This window comes from Lepus europaeus, chromosome 11 (assembly GCF_033115175.1).
Source record: "Lepus europaeus isolate LE1 chromosome 11, mLepTim1.pri, whole genome shotgun sequence".
Lineage (NCBI taxonomy): Eukaryota > Metazoa > Chordata > Mammalia > Lagomorpha > Leporidae > Lepus > Lepus europaeus.
Genome location: NC_084837.1, coordinates 65,863,202 through 65,882,799, shown reverse-complemented (window position 1 = coordinate 65,882,799; position 19,598 = coordinate 65,863,202). Strand labels below are relative to the sequence as shown.

Genomic DNA, 19,598 nt, shown 5'->3' with positions numbered 1-19,598 from the left:
CCAGGAGAGCGGTGAGAATGACCCATCTGGCCCTGGGATGAGGTGCCAGCAGCTGTGTGTGAGCAGGCTTGCTCTGGGGAACCTGGGACTCTGATGAGAGAACCATGGGCTCTACCTTCACCTGGTGGTTCTGAAGGAAGAGTGTTGCTGCAGTTGGCTCCTGTAGCTCTAATCCAGAGAGAGTATGTTGCAGTTTATGAGCGCGATCAGGCTCTGAGTTAATTTATTGAAACATATTTTGTACATTTTTCTTTTTATTCTAATAAAAGCCAAGGCAGTAAAAGGTATAGTGTCTTTTGGAATTGTGTAACTCCTCATCCTCCACCTCACTCAACTCCCCTTTCCCAAAGATCACATCAGGAGCACGCCATGGAAGCTCCGACTTTGTCTCTGTAGCACTGAGTAGAAGCTGCCAGGTATCTGAGGGAGTTTGGATTGTTGCAAGTAGTTGATATTTTCTACTCTCCTTCCAGTATAACCAGGGAAAAAATAGCCTTGGAGTATGAAAAAGATGAAAGTCTGTGCTTTGAGAGCCCCTTGGGGCAGATTTCTGTAATAGTGTTGTTCCCATGAGCTTGGGGACACTGTGAGGCAGACATACAGGCAGGACCTGCTCCTGTGTTCTTGTCCAGTGAGAACAGGTTTCTGTTCCTTGAGTGTGCAATCTTGTTCCCGAGGCTTTGTAGTGTTCAAATCCATTCATCTTCAAGGAAGAAGAGGTCACAGGAGGTAGAAAAAGTGGGTTAGAAAAACTCACAGGGTTTTGAATGTCTATTGTATCTCTTGAACCTCAAAATAGTCATTTGAGAGACATAATATTAGTCCTCTTTAATCGGGAAGGAAGCTTAAACTCAGCTTGAGGAATGGGTCTCAGGTCAAAAACTGAGAGGTGGCAGACCACAGGGCCTTGAGTCCCAGTCCAGTGTTCATCCTCAAAGCCTTTGCCTTGCCAGAGTCCTTCCCTTTGCCCCGATGCTGCCACCTCAACTTCCAGGAACACAAGTGTCCAGAAAGCATAGTTGAAGGAGAAATGGCACCAAGATTCAAAAATCCTGGGGTGGGTGTTGTGGCACAGTGAATTAAGCTGCCACTTGAGATGCCTGGGATTGAGTCCTGTCTCTGCTTCTAATCCAGCTTCCTGCTAATGTGCCTTGGGAGGCAGCAGATGATGTCTCAAGTGCTTGGGTTCCTGCTACCCACACAGGAGACCCAGATGGCATTCATGGCTCCTGATGTTACGGTGAAATGGCAGAGAAAATATTACCCTGGTTCTTTGTCTCACATGGAAGAAGACTTTCCAAGTGGACAAGGCAAAGATTTAATACCAAGATTTTTTTTTTCCAGAGTTAGAGAGGTAGAGACAGAGAGGTCTTCCATGTGCTGGTTCACTCCCAGTTGGCCACAATGGCTGGAGCTATGTCAATCTGAAGCCAGGAGCCAGGTGCCTCCTCCAGATCTCCCACATGGGTGCAGGAGCCCAAGGACTTGGGTCATCTTCTACTGCTTTCCCAGGCCACAGCAAAGAGCTGGATGGGAAGAGGAGCAGCCGGGACTCGAACTGGCACCCATGTGGGATGCCAGCACTGCAGGCCAGGGCTTTAACCCGCTGCGCCACAGCGCCGGCCCCTATACCAAGATTTATTTAAGTCCAAGAGAGGCAAAACCTGAAAGGGCTGGTGGTAGTGGAGTTTTTAAGCACAATTTTGGAGAGAAAAACAAAACTTCCCAATCAAGTTGACATTGAGTTACAAGGCAAGGGCAAAATCCATGAAAAGACCTTATTTGCGATTTTTTTTCTCCATCTGGTTTGCTCATGTTAGAAAAGCCATCAGAAGGGTGGAATACCTAATTTGTGTTACAGTAAAATGAGAGCTCAGAAGGGTAGAGTCACCACTCCCTTGGTTTCTCATGATATTGAAAGCTCCTAAGGAATGGGGTAGGCTCTTTTAATCTTGCTAAAGGTAACTTTTGAGGAAAGAAAGCATTTTGCACCCTAAATTTCCACTGGGACCATTCTGACTGCCTGTTAACCCATCTGACTCCTCATACTGGCTTCTGCCTGATCCATCTCTGGCTGTTGGCAGGCATTTGGGGGAGTGAACCAGTGGATGAAAAGATTTCTCTGAGTGTGTCTGCCTCTCTCTGTGTTGCTTTTTCAAATAAGTAAATGAATTTTTTTTTTAAAGCAGTGAAGTGGAGAGATGCTTCTTAGAATCTACCTTTCTTTTAAAAGTGGTCTCATTCTGGAAAAGTTGGACAAATTGTCTGCTTTTCTTCAGACCCAGGTCTGTTATTTTTCTTTCTGGAAACTTTACTGAGTGTAAGGACTCCACCTAGGAATGAGATGCCCTGAGTCCTGAAGCACAGTCACTGATGTTTCAATTAGTCTGATCTTCCCGTTAGCCCTGCTGTTACAAGCTGAGATCGGCAGGTTGGAAGTTTCTGCTCAGAGGTTCGTAACTGCCCTTGTAGAGTCAGTTTGAGGCCATCTGTGCTGACAGGACTCTTCGTCCTCCCTCCCGTAACATTTACTTGTACACATTGACCTCCGTGTTCCAGAGTGCACGTGATTTCCCCACTCACATGCGCTTCCTCTGCAGGCCACACCATGTGGCAATCAGCTAATAAGCCTTTCTCTCACCCCAGCAAGAACTGCCAACAGCTCACCCTGTTGCTCACCTGGCATCTGAACCTCCAGCTAGCTTTGTGGCATCTTGAAAATACCCCAGCTCTCTCAGTTTGTATGTAGAAATGGGGTTGTTGGGGCAAAGAAGTTACTGTACTTAGAAAGCATTAGGCAAGAATGGTGGCTAATGAGCCTCTCCCTCTGAACTCTAATCTCCCTCCACTTGGGGCCTGGTCACTGCACCAGGAACCAGAGGATTACCTGGCCCCAAGGCAGCCTCCTTCCTTGATGAGTGCCTGCCTTGACCCCATCCTTTCCAGCCTGACTACTGAGGTCCGACAATGAGGCTCAGAAGGGAATACCTGGGCAGGACTGAGCTGTGGCCTAGCTTCATTTGTGGCAGCTTCTTATACATGATGATGTGGCTTGCAGAAGGACATCTCTGTATTTCCACCAGAATCAACTTCCTGATCTCCCAGAGTGAGCTGCCTGCTCTTCTAGCTGCAGCCTCAGCAGTTCCTCAACAGATTTTGTTGGTTTACCACTAAGCAAGAAAAGTGGGCTCCTGTGCCAGCTCAGCAGGGGTTCCATCCCTTCAAAGAAAATGTAAATTAGTGTGGAAGGTGCTGAGGTTAGGAAATCTGAGGCTGTGCTCTCTGTACCCCTCACCTTCCTGTGCCTCAGAAAGCTGAGCTGAGTGCAGGATGCTGTTACGGGTAAAATGGTGACAAAGCAAGGTGATCCTGGTTCTTGTTTCACATGAAAGAAGAATTTCCTTGCAGACAAGATGGAGAGCAAAGCAAGATTTACTTAAGTCAGAAGCCTCCTGCCATAGTAGCCAGGAGGGGGCCTTCCAGAGAGGCAGACCCAAGAAACTGGTACAAATGGAGTGTTTTATTTTTGTTTTTTTGACAGGCAGAGTGGATAGTGAGAGAGAGAGACAGAGAGAAAGGTCTTCCTTTTTGCCGTTGGTTCACCCTCCAATGGCCGCTGCGGCCGGCGCATCGCACTGATCCGAAGCCAGGAGCCAGGTGCTTCTCCTGGTCTCCCATGCAGGTGCAGGGCCCAAGGACTTGGACCATCCTCCACTGCCTTCCCTGGGCCATAGCAGAGGGCTGGCCTGGAAGAGGGGCAACCGGGATAGAATCCAGCGCCCCGACTGGGACTAGAACCCGGTGTGCCGGCGCCGCAAGGTGGAGGATTAGCCTGTTAAGGCACGGCGCCGGCCAACAAATGGAGTGTTTTAAACACAACTTTGAGGGGAAAAAACAGAACAGCAGCTAATAATCAGAAGCTGGGGACAAAACCCATCCAAAGAGCAGATTTGTAATCCTGTCTAACTTGCTGGTGATAAAAAGGTCTGATTGGTAACTTCCTTCTTTCTTTCTTTTTTAAATTTATTTATTTATTTGAAAGACGGAGTTACAGAGAGGCAGAGAGGGAGAGAGAGAGAGAAAGGTCTTCCATCTGCTTGTTCACTCCCCAAATGACCACAACAGCTGGAGCTGGGCCAATCCGAGGCCAAGAGCTAGGAGCTTCTTCCACATCTCCCACGTGTGTGCAGGTGCCCAAGCACTTGAATCATCTTCTGTGGCTGTCCCAGGCCATAGTATAGAGCTGGATTGTTAGTGGAGCGCCCATATGGGATGCCAGCACTGCGGTCTGGGGCTTTAGCCTGCTGCGCCATAGCCATAGCGCCCACCCCACTTCTTCTTTCTATTCTCCTGATAAACCAAAACCCAGAAGGGTAGAGTCACTACTTCCTTGCTATTCTTGTGATGAAACTGGAAACTAGGAGTATGATTCTGCACGTCTATCTTGCTAAAGGTAGCTGTTGGGGAGAAACAAGCATTTTGCACCCTCTTAAAGGGACTCCACCCATTGCCCCCCCCCCCCACTGACCTAATTGTCTATTAGTCCATCTGCCTCCTCACAATGTGACCGGGGGCAAGGACTGGACCCCAGTCATTGGTTAGCACTTTTCTGCTCAGCTTAGTCCTGCCATGGCCCTGAGAAGATGAGCCAGTGTGACTGTTTCTCTAAGACATTAAAGTGCTTTTCCACAGTGTCTGCTCCTGAACACAACAGACCTCAGTGCCCTTAGAGGACGCTTGATAAGAAAAGCAAGGGCCGACGCTGTGGCTCAATAGGCTAATCCTCCGCTTTGCGCCACTGGCACACCGGGTTCTAGTCCCGGTCGGGGCGCCGGATTCTGTTCCGGTTGCCCCTCTTCCAGGCCATCTCTCTGCTGTGGCCCAGGAGTGCAGTGGAGGATGGCCCAAGTGCTTGGGCTCTGCACCCCATGGGAGACCAGGAGAAGCACCTGGCTCCTGCCTTCGGATCAGCGGGATGCACTGGCCGCAGTGCGCCGGCCACGGTGGCCATTGGAGGGTGAACCAATGGCAAAGGAAGACCTTTCTCTCTGTCTCTCTCTCTCATTATCCACTCTGCCTGTCCAAAAAAAAAAAAAAAAAAAAAAAAAGCAAGGAACTCCTTGGCCTGCAGGACGTGGGAAAATCTAACCTAGAATGAAGGCTGAGGTGCCACCTCGTCTCTGGTGCCTGTTCCCATGTTAAGGACAACTTGTCCAGCTCTTGCCCTCACCTCCTGGCCCCCTCATCTTGGTGTGGCCCTCTTCTACCCCTGGACTCCTGGCTTTGGGGCCACAGCTGCCCACTTTCTGTAATCCCTCCATTTTACTTCTGCCTCCCTTAAGGGCCCCACCAAACCATGGCCAGATCCTGTTGTTATCACTCTTACCTCTTTAAAGCTCATGAGTTCGCACTTAAAATCTGCATGTCTTGTCAGTAAGCAGGACTGAACAAGGTGAAGACCAATGAGCAGGAGCTTTCTATATTGACTCCTCTCACCAGGATGTTCCATGCCAGAGTCCCTGGATTGGACTCCATCCACAATGGGGTTAAAATAAAGCCTCTCTCCTGCCCGAGAGTATTAATTATGAGGCAGAAAATGCAATTAACCTTGGACAGTTTAGGTCACTTCCAAGCTTGCTGACTCTTGCTGCCTCTGTCCCTTCACTAAAGAATAGGCAAACTGCAAAGAACATGAGCCAGGCATTCCAGGGAGAAGCAGGAACAGGAAATTCTCTCTCAGCCTCGGAGGCGCAGGATGATTCCACAAGATTCATGAGCCACTTTGTGCACCAACCAGAAAAAGAGGGTTGTATTTATACAGACCATGATTTTTAAGTATGTTTAGGTACTGTTTTGGCTCATAAAATATGAATTCATTTTAATTGGATGCTTTATAAGTTATTATCAGCCAATATATATTTGGGGAGAGAATGACCTCGAAAGTTTAACTGGAGGGTGTGTCAGCTCACTCGTCTTGAAGGTAAACATCCTCATTTCTCCAGCTCTGACATTATGACTGAACAGTAATCACCTGTGAGAGCGAGTGCCCGTTCCCCTAGTATAATCAATGGCACAACATTCATCACAAAGCACGATTTGACCATAACACTGCTCTGGACTTAAGTCTGAGAGACCATCGAAAGGGTATCTAAGGACACAGCTGGCATCTGCAAGTGTAAAGGAGCCCATGAAGCCAGGAAATTGTGAAATTCCTAAAATCTTGCCCTGCCAACCGCTTGTTGTACGAGCCCATTGTGATGGTCCAGCTGCATGTGACTTCACCCCGAGGCTGCTTCGGGGCTCCAGCAGCCACAGGCATTAATACATGCCCCAAGGGAGGGGCGTGTACCCCGCTGTGAAGGATGCCGCTGCAATGCTCTTGGTTGATGTTACCTTTGTGTTTCTGGTGGGAATTTTAATTCATGGAATTGTGCTGTAAGAAAGAGCTCTGCTCCTGTCTCCCTCCTCATTCCCCTCACCCCACTCCCATCCTTGCAGAAACAGCAAAGATGCTTTTCTTTTTCTTTTTGAATTTTATTTATTTGCAAGGCAGAGAGACAGAAATCTCCCTTCTGCTGGTTCATTCCCCAAAAGCCTGCAGCAACAGGGCTGGGCCAGGCTGAAGCTGGGAGCTGGGAACTCAACCCAGGTCTCCTACATGTGTAGCAGGGACCTAACTACTTGAGCCATCACCTGCTGCCACTCAAAATGCACATTAGCAGGCAGCTGGGATCAAGAGTGGGGCTGAAACTTGAATCCCAGTACTCCAGTATGGTGTGAGGGCATCCCAAGCATTGTCTGAATCCTTACTCCAAATGCCCACTCAGAGATGCTTTTCTTTGTTAGTCTATGGAAGACTCTTGTAGCTCAGAACCATGTGTCTATCACTGATAAATGAGAACCTGAAGAAACTGTGACTTCATGATGGTGTTAGACAGTGACCAAAGGCTTCAGGAGGAAAGGCACACAGTTCATTTACGCTTGCAGGCTTGACTGGACTCTGTCTCAAGAGTCAAACCCCATCATCTGTCTTTCCCTCCCCTAAATTTAGCAAGGCAGTAGGGAGGCAGTTTGGGGGGGCACATTGTTATCTTAGGTCCTCAGAGATTAACAAATCACAACTGCAAGGTAAAATAGTTTTACATAAACTTAAAGACAGTTTCAAGAGGCACACAACTATCTTAGGTATGTGGCTAGGCTTTTATGGCAGGTGGGGAACCAAACCAGTTTCTGAGTCAGTACTGGTTTGGTAGACCAGCTGACCCTTTGATAAGAAGAGAGAGGGAGTCTATGTAGCATTCCCTCAAACTGGTTCCTTAATGGCAAGCAGGAGGGTGTCTGTAACAGTGGGAAGCTGGGAGACTCACCAGATGCTAAGAAATAAATAGAAAAATAATTTTTAAAAAAATGTATTTATTTGAAAGGCAGAGTGACACAGATTGCTTGATCGCTCGCTCACTCGATCTTCCTTCTGCTGGTTTACTTCTCAAATGACCACAACAGCCATGGCAAGGCCAGGCTGAAGCCAGGAGCCAGGAACTTCATCTGGTCTCCTACATGGGTAGCAGGGCCCAAGCATTTGAACCATCTTCTGCTGACTTCCCAGGCACATAGGCAGGAAGCTGGGTCAGAAGCAGAGTAGCCAGGACTTGGACTTGTGCTCTGATATGGGATACCAGCGTTACAAGTCACAGCTTACACTGCATACAACATTGACCCCAGAAAAGAATTTTTTGATACATACAGGAAATGTCTACTGAGATTTATCCTTATTTCACAACTATTGCAAAAGAAAAGCCATGCTTGCTTCCTGTGAAGTAAGGAAACTTAGAAGTCTGATCTGCTGAATTTAGGGTTCTTACTGGCTAAGAGCTTTAGAAGTACATTTGAGCTGCCAGCCCATGGGAATGGGTTGTTTTTAGCGAAAGCAGGATTCTTATTAGAAGTTACGGTTTCCATCACAGAAGCACATTTTCCCCATGGTGGTCTTTACTCCATGTTTCTGCTAATGTGGTTGTGTCACTGGAGAAAAGAGCCATGGAAGCCGTGGGATTCTTGTCTTCATACAAGAAAGAATTTAGGCATGGCACAGAGAGTAAAATAATAAGGGCACGGGGCATCCGTCAGAACAGAAGGGACAGATAGAGAGTGCCCAGTCACTTGGACTGGGAAGAGCAAGGTAACATGGTTGAGTGGTGAGAATACACCTGGGCAGAGCAGGCAATCGGCTCAGTAGAGAGCAGAAAGCTGATCGTGCAGTCCTTGTTTAGACTCCCAGTTTTTAAGGGAGTCTGTTTACCCTCCTCCCCCTCTCCTCCAGGACAAGGGAAGGGGAGCCCTGGCAAAAGGGTTTGTTGGATGAAAATTAGCATATTCCTCCCCAGGTTTGTTGGCACAGGGCAGGGCAGAGGGGCTTCTCTTAGGGCATCTGTGAAGGTTTTATTGCCCTGTGTTATCAGGTTAGGTAACCCATTTGGTCCTGAGGAGAGAGAATTCTAGGAGCTTCCCTTGGGGGAAGCCAGTGGGCCAAACTTGAAGAATCAGTATGGAGAAGCTCATCTCCACCTACTGGTCCCTACCCCCACCCCTATCCCACCAAAGACATAAAAAGGCCCACCTTGGGATCTGGGCCCTCTGCCACAGTGTACATATTGGCAGTTTGTTGACCTCTGCAAGTTTATTTTCTCCAAATAAAAATGGTCTGACTGTGCGTTCGTATTCCATCTCCTCTCTGTTCTGTACCCCTTCTCCTTACATTTGGTGGCCCATGTGAGGCAGCACCAGTCTGCAATCTTCCTTACAGCTGTGGCGTAGGCAGGATGTGAGACCAGCATTAGAGAAGGGGTGCCCGCCTGTTGTCCCCTCCTTTAGGTGAGCTCTCCACTCACTTATCCTGCAAGCATAGCTTCTGAAGATAGTTGTTGAGAGACTGGTATCCTGTCCAGATCTCCTTTGATAGTAAATTGTGAGCCAGCAGAAGGAGAGGTGAGAGGTAAACCTTTTATGTATGCACAGGCAGATATTATGGTGCAGCAGCTTAAGCCACCACTTGAGATGCCTGCATCCCAGGTCAGAGAGCGTGACTCCATTCCTGGCTGCCCTGTACTTCTTTATTTTTTTTTTTTTAAGATTTTTACTTATTTATTTGAGAGGTAGAGTTACAGACAGTGAAGCGGAGAGACAGAGAGAGAGGTCTTCCTTCCATTGGTTCACTCCCCAGATGGCTGCAATGGCTGGAGCTGCGCCAATACAAAGCCAGGAGCCAGGTGCTTCTTCCCGGTCTCACACGTGGGTGCAGGGGCCCAAGGACTTGGACCATGTTCTACTACTTCCCCAGGGTATAGCAGAGAGCTTGGGTTGGAAGAGGAGCAGCCAGGACTAGAATCGGCGCCCATATGGGATGCTGGCGCTGCAGGCAGAGGATTAACCTATTGTGCCACAGAGCCAGCCCTTGCCCTGTACTTCTGATCTAGCTCCCTGTCCATGTACCTGGGAGGTGGTGGATCATGGCCCAATTATTTGGGTTACTGCCACCAACATAGAAGACCTGGATGGAGTTCCTGGCTTCAGCCTTATTTATCCCTGGCCCTTGCAGATATCTGGGGAGTGAGCCAGCAGGTAGAAGATTTCTGTCTGTTGGTCTTTCTGTCACTCGGTATTTCAAATAAATACATCCTTTTAAAATAAATAAAAGTAAAAAATATGCCCATTCTTTTTTTTTAAGATTTATTTATTTATTTGGGAGGTAGAGTTATAGACAGAGAGAGGGAGAGACAAAGAGGTCTTTGATCCACTGGTTCACTCTCCAAATGGCCACAATGGCCAGAGCTAGGCCAATCCAAAGCCAGAAGCCAGGAAGTTCTTCTGGGTCTCCCACTTGGGTGCCAGGGCCCAAGCACTTGGGCCATCTTCTACTCCTTTCCCAGGCCATAACAGAGTGCTGGATAAGAAGAGTAGCCAGGACTCAAACTGGTGCCCCTGTGGGATGCTGGTGCCACAGGTGGTGGCTTAGCCCCCTGTGCCACAGCTCTGGCCCCTGCCCATTCTTATTTATGTATGACCTTTTATGATTACCAATGGCCTTGGGCCCTGGCTCAAGTGAGATCTTTGAATTTCATAAGACAACCTCAGTTCAGATGCAGACTTGGACAAGGACCTACCAGAGCTGAGATGAGCTACAGAGACCACTGGGACAGGCTTTGGAGTGAATGCTTTACAGGGCTCCAAACTTTCTGATGGTTTCTTGCGAGTCATTCTCCTCCCAGCTTCTCAGGCAGGTCCCTGAAGTAGAAGGCCATGGCTTATAAAAAGCCTAGATGCTCACCATTTTGTTAAACCTTTTAGCCAACCTTCTAGTTCAGTCATTCAACCACTGATTTAATAACTAATCACTAAGGACCTACCTGCCATAGTACCAGTACTTTGTGCTAAGTTCTGAGGAAAGATTGCTGCCCTCACGAAAGTTACAGTTTCTAAAGGGAACAGCTGATTGATAAATCAGTAGACAAATCAACAAGGCACTTACAGATTTTAGCAAGTGCTGTGAAGGGCACAAACAGGATCATGGGATGGAAAGTAACTGGAAAGGACTATTCTGCAGGGGGGACATTGGGGCTGAGACCTCAAGGATAGTAGGGGTGACTGAGGAGCCTCAGGAAGACAACTCCAGGCAGAAGGAATACAAAGGTGCAGAGGCAGAGAAGCTTTGGAGTTTTCCAGAACAGAAAGGCCGTGCCAGAGGGTGATGAGGAGGAAGATTTGGGGTGAGTTCAGAAAGGAGGAAGGAGCTAGGCTATGTAGAGTGATAGAGGCCACAATCAGAATTTAGATTTGACCTGAGGACAGTGGGAAGCCACTGGCAGTGTTAAGCGTAGGTGAATAGCATAATTAAGGACCACTAAGTATTCACAGCTTCTTGGTTTGTAATAACAAATTAGAAACAAATTCTGGGGGCCGGTGCTGTGGCATAATGGGTAAAGCCGCTGCCTAAAGTGCCAGCATCCCATATGGGCGCCGGTTCTAGTCCCAGCTGCTCCACTTCCAATCCAGCTCTCTGCTATGGCTTGGAAAAGCAGTAGAAGATGGCTCAAATCCTTGGGTCCCTGCACCCATGTGGGAGTCCCAGAAGAAGCTCCTGGCTTCAGATTGGCCCAGCTGTAGTCATTGCAGCCATTTGGGGAGTGAACCAGCAGATGGAAGACCTCTCTCTCTCTCTCTCTCTCTCTCTCTCTCTCTCTCTTTTTCGGCCTTTCAAGTAAATAAATAAAAAATGAGCCGGCGCCGCGGCTCACTAGGCTAATCCTCCGCCTTGCGGCGCCGGCACACCGGGTTCTAGTCCCGGTCAGGGCACCGATCCTGTCCCGGTTGCCCCTCTTCCAGGCCAGCTCTCTGCTGTGGCTAGGGAGTGCAGTGGAGGATGGCCCAAGTGCTTGGGTCCTGCACCCCATGGGAGACCAGGAGAAGCACCTGGCTCCTGCCATCGGAACAGCGCGGTGCGCCGGCCGCAGCGCGCTACCGCGGCGGCCATTGGAGGGTGAACCAACGGCAAAAGGAAGACCTTTCTCTCTGTCTCTCTCTCTCTCACTGTCCACTCTGCCTGTCAAAAAAAAAAAAAAAGAAAGAAACAAATTCTGGGGGCTGGCGCTGTGGCATAGTAAAGCCACTGCTTGTAGTGCCAGCATCCCATGTGGATACCAGTATGAGTCCTGACTGCTCCACTTCTGATCCAGCTCCCTACTAACATGCCTGGGAAAGCAATGGAAGATGGTTCAAGTCCTTGGGCCCCTGCACCCATGTGGGAGACTGGGGAGAAGCTCCTGGCTCCTGGCTTCCAATCAGCCCAGCTCTGGTCGTTGAAGCCATTTGGGGAGTAAACCAGGGGATGGAAGATCTCTCTTTCTGCCTCTCTGTAACTCTACCTTTCAAATATATAAATCTTTTTTTTTTTTTAAATAGAAATTCTGTCAATATGGGCAAATAAATTAGGTTCATTACATCAGTATGCGGAAGTTAAAAATTGGGAGGCCTGTTTGTATCTACTGTTACTGAAGGATTTATCCACAGTAGGAGGAAAAAAATCCAACAGTTCAGAGTCTAAAAATGTTAGAGGGGCTGGCACTGTGGCATAGTGGGTAAAGCCACCATCTGTAGTGCTGGTATCCCACACAGGCACTGGTTTGTGTCCTAGCTGCTCCAGTTCAAATCCAGTTCTCTGCTATGGCCCAGGAAAGCAATGGAGGATGGCCCAAGTCCTTGGGCCCCTGCATCCACTTGGGAATAAACCAGGGGATGGAATGGGCCAGGGAGGTACACAAGGTGACTAAGGGAGAAGGAAGGCTTACTCTTTTTTTTTAAAAGAAGATATTTATTTGAAAGGCAGAGTGACAGAGATAGGAGAGAGAGAGAGAGAGCCTCCATCTGCTGGTTTACTCCCCAAATGGCTGCGATGGCCAGGGCTGGGCCAGGCCAAAGCCAAGAGCCAGGTACTCCATCTGGGTCTTCCGTGTGAGTGGAAGGAGCCCAAGCACTCGGGCCATCCTCCGCTGCTTTCCCAGGCACATTAGCAGAATTGCAGGCGGTAGCTTAATCCGCTTTCCACAATGCTGGCCCCAGGCTTACTCTTTCTAATGTAACCCTCTGTATGTTTCTGTATAATAAGAATGTGCCTGTATTACATACTCAGAAAAAAAAAAAAAGTTTAAATTGTGCTCGCCCTGGTTGCTGTGTGAAGAATGGACTAAGGCAAGAGCAAAAACAGAAAATCAGTTAGAAGGCTGTGAGGGAAGCTGATCCAGGTGAGAGAGTGGTAGCTTGTCCTGTGGACTTGGTGATAGGAGTACAACTTTACACTTGATTGGCAGAGCTAGCTGTACTTGGTGAATTACTGCTATAGACTGCACTGCCATTCTCCCACTAGTTCAAGGAAACTTTCTACTTACACAGGGATGGGGAACTTTTTCTGCCTGTTTGGATATTTACAGCATCATTCACAGGCCATATGAAATAATCAGCTTAAAAATCAGCCTGTTGTGGACTTAGTGAATTTTGAGTCCTGCCTGCAGTTGCCTTGGCAGGCCAAACCAAGTGATTTCCAGCCTTATCCCATCTGTGGCCCAGGTGCTCTGCACCCCTGATTGGAGCTGGGCTTCCCTGTCCCTACTCCAGCTTTCCCGATCTCCTTGTGGTGGGAGGGCTCTTGGATCCTTTCAGGGGCTAAACACCTCAGACTTCCTACGCATCACAATTCAGAACACGCAGACATGGGTACAGACACGTGCTGCTTTCATGCCTACATGCAGCAGTGATACATAATCTTTAGGGACTTATAAAAACAGGGTTATACTGCAGAAACTCACTCATTTCTTCATGGAACTTGCTCTTTTTTTGCAGAGAGATGCCAAAGGCCAGTACCTGTTCGACCTTCTTTGCCACCACCTGAACCTACTTGAGAAAGACTATTTTGGAATCCGCTTTGTGGACCCAGATAAGCAGCGGGTAAGTCGACATTCAAAAGCACAGGGGGAGGACAGGGTTAGTCAGTAAACCTGAGGCCTTGAGCCATCACTCATGTTTGGAGTTTCACCTCAGAAGTCAGGGATAGCCAGACCCAGCAGCTGAGTGTCATCTCTTCAAATCATAGCATTACCTGGAAGGCCCCTCGCTAGAGCGACTCAGAGAAGCCCATCATTTTCTGGATGCCCACAGTTGCCCAGTTGAAGGCAGAGTGGCCAGGCTAGTGTTGTAGTGTCACAGCCTACACCACAGTGTGAGTCTCTCCTACCTGCTTTCCAGTAAGTGGGCTGGACCACATTATTCTGGTTAGGAAGGGCCCCGCCCCAGGTGCCATACCAACCCACTCCAGGCAGGATGGAGTTAGAGCTCAGCTGGCACAGGCCTCTAAGCACCTTGCAAATCCTGCAGTTCTTGCAGCTCTACAGACACGGTATTCACAAGGACTGTGATGTTTCAGACAATAGGCAAGAACAGGTTCATTATCCCTAGGCCCCTGCATCCATTTCCACCTTCATCTCCCTTGGTGTGGTCCAGCCAGACATTATTGTGGCCCTCTGGGCATGTCATGCTTTCTTTATTTTCAAGGCCTTCATCTATATAGCTCACCTGCCTGGGACACTCTTCTGCTTTTCCTCACTTGTCCACGCTCTACACGTTTCTTCTGGCTAACTCCTTTTTGTACTTAAAGTCTTAGCCGGAACTTTGCATTCTTCCAGGAAGTCTTTCCTAATCTCCTTTGTATATTAGGGACCCTCCTATGGACCCACATGTGCCTTCTACTATCCCTATCATAGCACTTACTATACCTCGTTATGATGAGTGACAAGGACTATCCTTTTTTTTTTTTTTAAGATTTATTTATCTATTTGAAAGTCAGAGTTATGCAGAGAGAGAGAGAGAGAAAGGTCTTCTATCTGCTGGTTCACTCTCCAGATGGCCACAATGGCCAGAGCTGAGTTGATCCAAAGCCAGGACCCAGGAGCTTCTTCTGGGTCTCCCAAGTAGGTGCAGGGGCCCAAAGACTTGGGCCATCCTCTACTGCTTTCCCAGAGAGCTGGATCTTAAGTGGAGCAGTTGGGACTCAAACCAGCACCCATATGGGACTTTACCACACTGTACCGCAGCACCGGTCCTGATAGTTTTCCATAATACACATTTTCTATGAATTTTTTTGAGGACCCCCACATAGGCATGTGTTTAAAAATGTTTGCAACATGATGAACTTATCTTTTAAATCCATCTTCCATGTAATTTTTTAAGTACCCATGTATATTACTGTGAAATATACTGGGCACTAGGCTTGAAGTATATCATTGAATTTAGTCCTTGATACAAACAAGAATTGTATCCAAAATTCCAATACCCACTCTCCAGACGTGTACATTAAAATCTCAGGTTAAATAAATTGCCCAGGTCAAGTGGCAAAGCCAGTCTGGTGAGCTCAGAGCTGCCCGACTCTGCAACCTGGATGGTTTCTCAGATTTCTTGCTGAATTCATAACTGAATGCCTCAGAACCGCGTGTGATTCTGGGCCTCCAAGGAGGGGTTAGGGAGAGCAGAGAGGCTTGTTAGAGTGTACCCAGGGGTTGCAGGGAAATGGGCCTGTAAAGAGTTGTTCTGGGGTGAGTATTTGTCTTCACAGATAGGAGGCCTCTTGCAATGCCCACGTCCCATGTCAGAGTGCCTGGGTTCAAGTCCCGGCTCTGCTTCTGATTCCAGCTTCCTGCTAACGTGCTCCCTGGGAGCCAGCAGCAGGTGATGGCTCAAATACTTGTGTGCCTGCCACCCACATGGGGGATCAGGATTGAGTTGCAGGCTCCTGGCTTTGATGTGGCATTTGGGGAGTGAACCAATGGATAGAAAATCTGTGTTTCTGTCTTTCAGGATTTCCAAATATTTTTTTTTTAAGTATTTTCTTAGATCCGTTGATTCATGCTGGAGACAGAGGTGATTTCCTTGGCTCTTGCCTGGTGTAAGACCCGAAAATAAACCAGCTTTGCTGGATTACAATGCAGTCACATCCATCTTACATCGCTGCTGGCTCTGCGGGAGCCCCCAGGTGTCTGAGAACTTTCCTGATCTCTTCTGGGGGAGCTGCCTCCCTCCCTCCCTGCTGTTCCTGCTCTTGCCAGCACCTCTGCTGCATTCAGCCTGTCCTTTGTACCCTTTCCAGCCCTCAGAATGTGAAAGCTGCCACACTGGCCCATTTACCCACATAGGAAAGAAATCCTCCTCTGAATTGTCTTTTCCTCCCCCATCCCAGATTGGCAGTTTGCTGGTGATCATGGGACCTAGAGTTAGCCACGTAGCTACAAAAGGGAACTTTGGCCATGACTGTATTCTTTGGATCTTCTCATTAGTTTTCTACTAGATCCTTAACATCCTTGGACAAGCAGATGTGGCATTACTCTCCTTTCCCACCCCCTTCCTAATCTCTGCTAGCCTGAGTCTTGTCTTGAGCCCTCACTACAGTACAAACTAATGTCTTCTTTACAGCTATTGCCAAGAGGAATAGCTTTTTGTCATTCAGCTCCATCCACCCTCTGCTGATAATGCATCTCACTCATAGTCATTCCTCCAAATGTTTGTCTTCCTTTGTTTCGTTCTTTTAATCCACCCATCTAATGTCTAGGGGAATTCTATTTACTGAGTTCCTGGCACTTGCTGTGCTCTGCTTACCTGTACACAGTTCTGGTGTGCTCTGAGCAGAAGGCCTCCTCCACCCTCACAGGCACAGCCTGGAACCCCAGTTGTTTCTCTGCAATTTCATCTCTTGCCTTTGCCTCCCCGTGAAGCGGAGCCGCGGTGGGCCGTGTAATGTGAGAAGGACCTCTTAACCACATTGAGTGGCTATAATGAGTTGCCAGCCTCGTGGGAACTCAGATCAGAGGAAGCAAGAGAGCAGAATGTCAACCCAGATTATCCATGCAGAGCTGACGGAAGAACTGGCTCTTAGTGGGTCCATTAACTGCATGACCCACGGCCCATCCCAGAAGGTGAGAGCTGGGAGCCGAGGGAGGCCAGGATGCTGTCTGCATGGCCCTGGCTGATTTCCTGCCAGAAGGAGAGCCTGCCAGGATGTTATGCTAACTGAATGTAGCCAGAAAAGAGGGAAGTGTGGACCCAGCCCCTTTGCCATTCAACAGCTATGTACTGAACCTGTGCACCAGTGGAGTAGTGGTGGAGAAGACAGTTTTCTGCCCTCACTGACCTCACATCTAGTGGCCTTCAGCTACTTCTACACAAACCCCCCAAATAATAGCACGTTTAGCTCTCTGCAAATTGACATGGTTCCCGAATAGCATAAAAGCAATAAATATCAATAATGAATTTTATCAATTCATTAGAATTTTGAAACAGATACAGAATGATCTCATTGCTTCCTGTCTCCAAACATAAGTACTGTAGCAAAAAATGTCTTTGCCACTGTATCTGCCTCTGTGAAAATCCAAGGGAAACAGCATACTATTCTATACATTTGTTTGTGGTTTGTTATCTTGGGAGACTCCGAGATTTTAAACATCCCTGGATGCCAAGGGATCCTGAGTCCATGTTGTTTCACACAAGGGCTGGCAAGACCTGTGTTAGTCAAAGATGTTTGAGAAGCCATCCCTGCCTTCACTCCGTTCATGCAGTTTCCACTTGTCGATACTCTAGTTGCTACCAACAGACTCTAGCCTCTCTCTTCTGAAAAAAAAAAAAAAAAAAGTTGGCACATAGCACAGACCCACAGTGCCCATCAAAGTCAGTGTTCCTCCTGCATTGAAGCCAGATGGGCCTTTGTCCCCACCACACATACGGGCAGTCACTCGTGCCTGCTGGCACCCTAAAAACATGGCTCAGGACGTTGGCATCGTGCAGTAGAAGGCAGCATTCCAGGGAGGCCCAGAAATGGCATCTGAAGCTGGAACTGCTCCCCCCTTCACAGCTGGTTCCATAGGGAGCTTATTTCAGAAAATCACATGACTCTTTACTCTCCAAAGCTATATTTCACGAGCTTTGGGGCTGCTTTCACCCTAGGCTACAATCTGTCTAGTCATTTAAACTGGGTACAACAAGTTGTGTTTGACACTGCTTCTCATTAGAGGTTTCATACTCTGTGTTCTGTTTTCAGCATTGGTTGGAGTTTACCAAGTCCGTGGTGAAGCAGCTGAGATGTAAGTGTTCTCCATGAAAACACGGAAACCTCACCCCTGGGGTGGGGGCGGGTGGAATGACAACTCCCATATGTAACACAGCTTGGTCCACATAGGTAATTTCCCGCTCTTCTGGGTATGAGTCAGCCCTACACGTGGGAAGAGGTTCTTCTGATGGTTCCGAGACCCATGCTTGCTGGCAGGGAGGGGAGTCTGCTCATCTTCCGGGAGAGGCTCTCCGTTGATGGACACCTCTTTTTCTCTGCAGCCCAGCCTCCATTCACCATGTGCTTCCGTGTGAAATTTTACCCAGCAGACCCTGCTGCCCTGAAAGAAGAAATAACCAGGTGAGGTTGAGCACACGGCCCCCTAGCCACTGAGACGTGATGGGGAGGACTGAGGAAGGACACTGTGACCTCTAAGATCTTCTGATTTAGAAGCTGCAAACTCCTATAGGCCAGGAGCTCTTCCTAAATATAACCCAATTCTACATTTCATTGCCACCTGCTTTCTCCTCTGTTCACCCTTCAGAGGAATTGGAACAGAGTGAGCTACTTTCCTTAAAGATGAGTGAACACTTCATCTCTAACTGATCACTCTCAAGGAAAGCAGGAATAACTAATTAATTATAGGGGTTTTTTTTTCTTATGATGTGGCCACTGTGGACATTTTTAGAGAGGGCTGGGTTGCAGCTTATTATGGAGGTTGAACATAGATTCCAGTGGCATGGTTAACCACTAAGGCATGATGCTAAAAGGCAAGCTGGGAAATACTGAGAACTTTAAATCCAAGTGGGTAAACTCTGACGGGTCAGATCAGGTCCATGATAAATCTTTATTGTGGGGATCATGTTCTATGGAAGGCAGACAGCTGTGTGGGCTGAATCCTATCTCATCCAGGAGATATGACAAAGAACCTCTGTGCCCGAGTCATCCTAAAGGAGGGTCAACAGATAGGAGCTTCAGGTTTTGTACACCTGAAAGTCACTTCAGAGATTCAGGAATTCTCTGTAACAGGGATCCCTAGCTTTTGTATTAGAAATACTTCATTTTGCTAAAACCGATCTTTGATGTTACCTTGTAGCAGGTAGGGTCATAGGTGAAAGGGTGATGCCCAGGAATCTCAGAACTGAGGAACAGGTGTCACTTCCAGCCCTCATCCCTCCCTAAAACCTTGGGGATGGTGAAGATGGGAGTGAGGTTGTTGCAAGTCTACATGACTGTCTCATAAGGCTTTGAGGTCTACTTCGAGATTCTGAATTTTATGGGGGAAATATCAAGGAAAGAGTAGGAGAAAAGGAAGAAACAATATGGGATTATCTTCATTTCCTGTTCCAAAGAGCATGCTACTAGCTTTATGAAGTGAAAAGTACGGTGAAGGAGCTACAGAAGCTTCTCTAAGAAAGGAAACCAGGAAATGGGGGAAAAAGAGAGTGAAGTGGTACAGGAGAGGAAAATGTCTTTTCCCTGTGCTGCCCTGGGAAGATTAATGGGAATCCTCTTCTGGTGGAATCAGGATCTGTTTCCCACAAATACACAGGGCAGTGTGCACCCACCTGCTCTGAAGCCCCTAGAACTTCATGTTCCTTTTATTTATTTATTTATTCAAGATTTATTTATTTATTTGAAAGGCAGAGAGGCAGAGAGAAAGCTGGGGGGGGGGGCAGTTTGGGGAGGCGGGGAGAGGTCTTCCTCCTGCTGGTTCACTCCCCAGATGGTCGCAGTCCGAAGCCTGGAGGCAGGAGCTTCTTCCGGGGCTCCTACATGGGTGCAGGAGCCCAGGAACTTGGGCAGAGAGTTGGATGGGAAGTAGAGCAGCTGGGACTTGAACCAGCGCCCATATGGGATGCAGGCACTTCAGGCGGCAGCTTTACCCACTATGCCAACAACACTGGCCTCAGTCCCTATTTTTTTAAAGATAGATAGATCTATCTATCCATCCATCCATCCA

At 48.0% G+C, this 19,598-nt stretch overlaps 1 protein-coding gene across 4 annotated transcripts in view; it reads left to right on the top strand.

The window, feature by feature from the left end:
- Positions 1 to 19,598, top strand: part of FRMD5 (FERM domain containing 5) — a 383,033-nt gene that overhangs the window by 318,633 nt on the left and 44,802 nt on the right. For all 4 annotated transcript variants that reach the window (XM_062205809.1, XM_062205811.1, XM_062205807.1 and 1 more), the window contains exons 2-4: positions 13,390 to 13,494; positions 17,627 to 17,669; positions 17,917 to 17,995. In XM_062205809.1, coding sequence (XP_062061793.1) covers positions 13,390 to 13,494; positions 17,627 to 17,669; positions 17,917 to 17,995 — 227 coding nt within the window. The remainder of the gene's footprint in view (positions 1 to 13,389; positions 13,495 to 17,626; positions 17,670 to 17,916; positions 17,996 to 19,598) is intronic.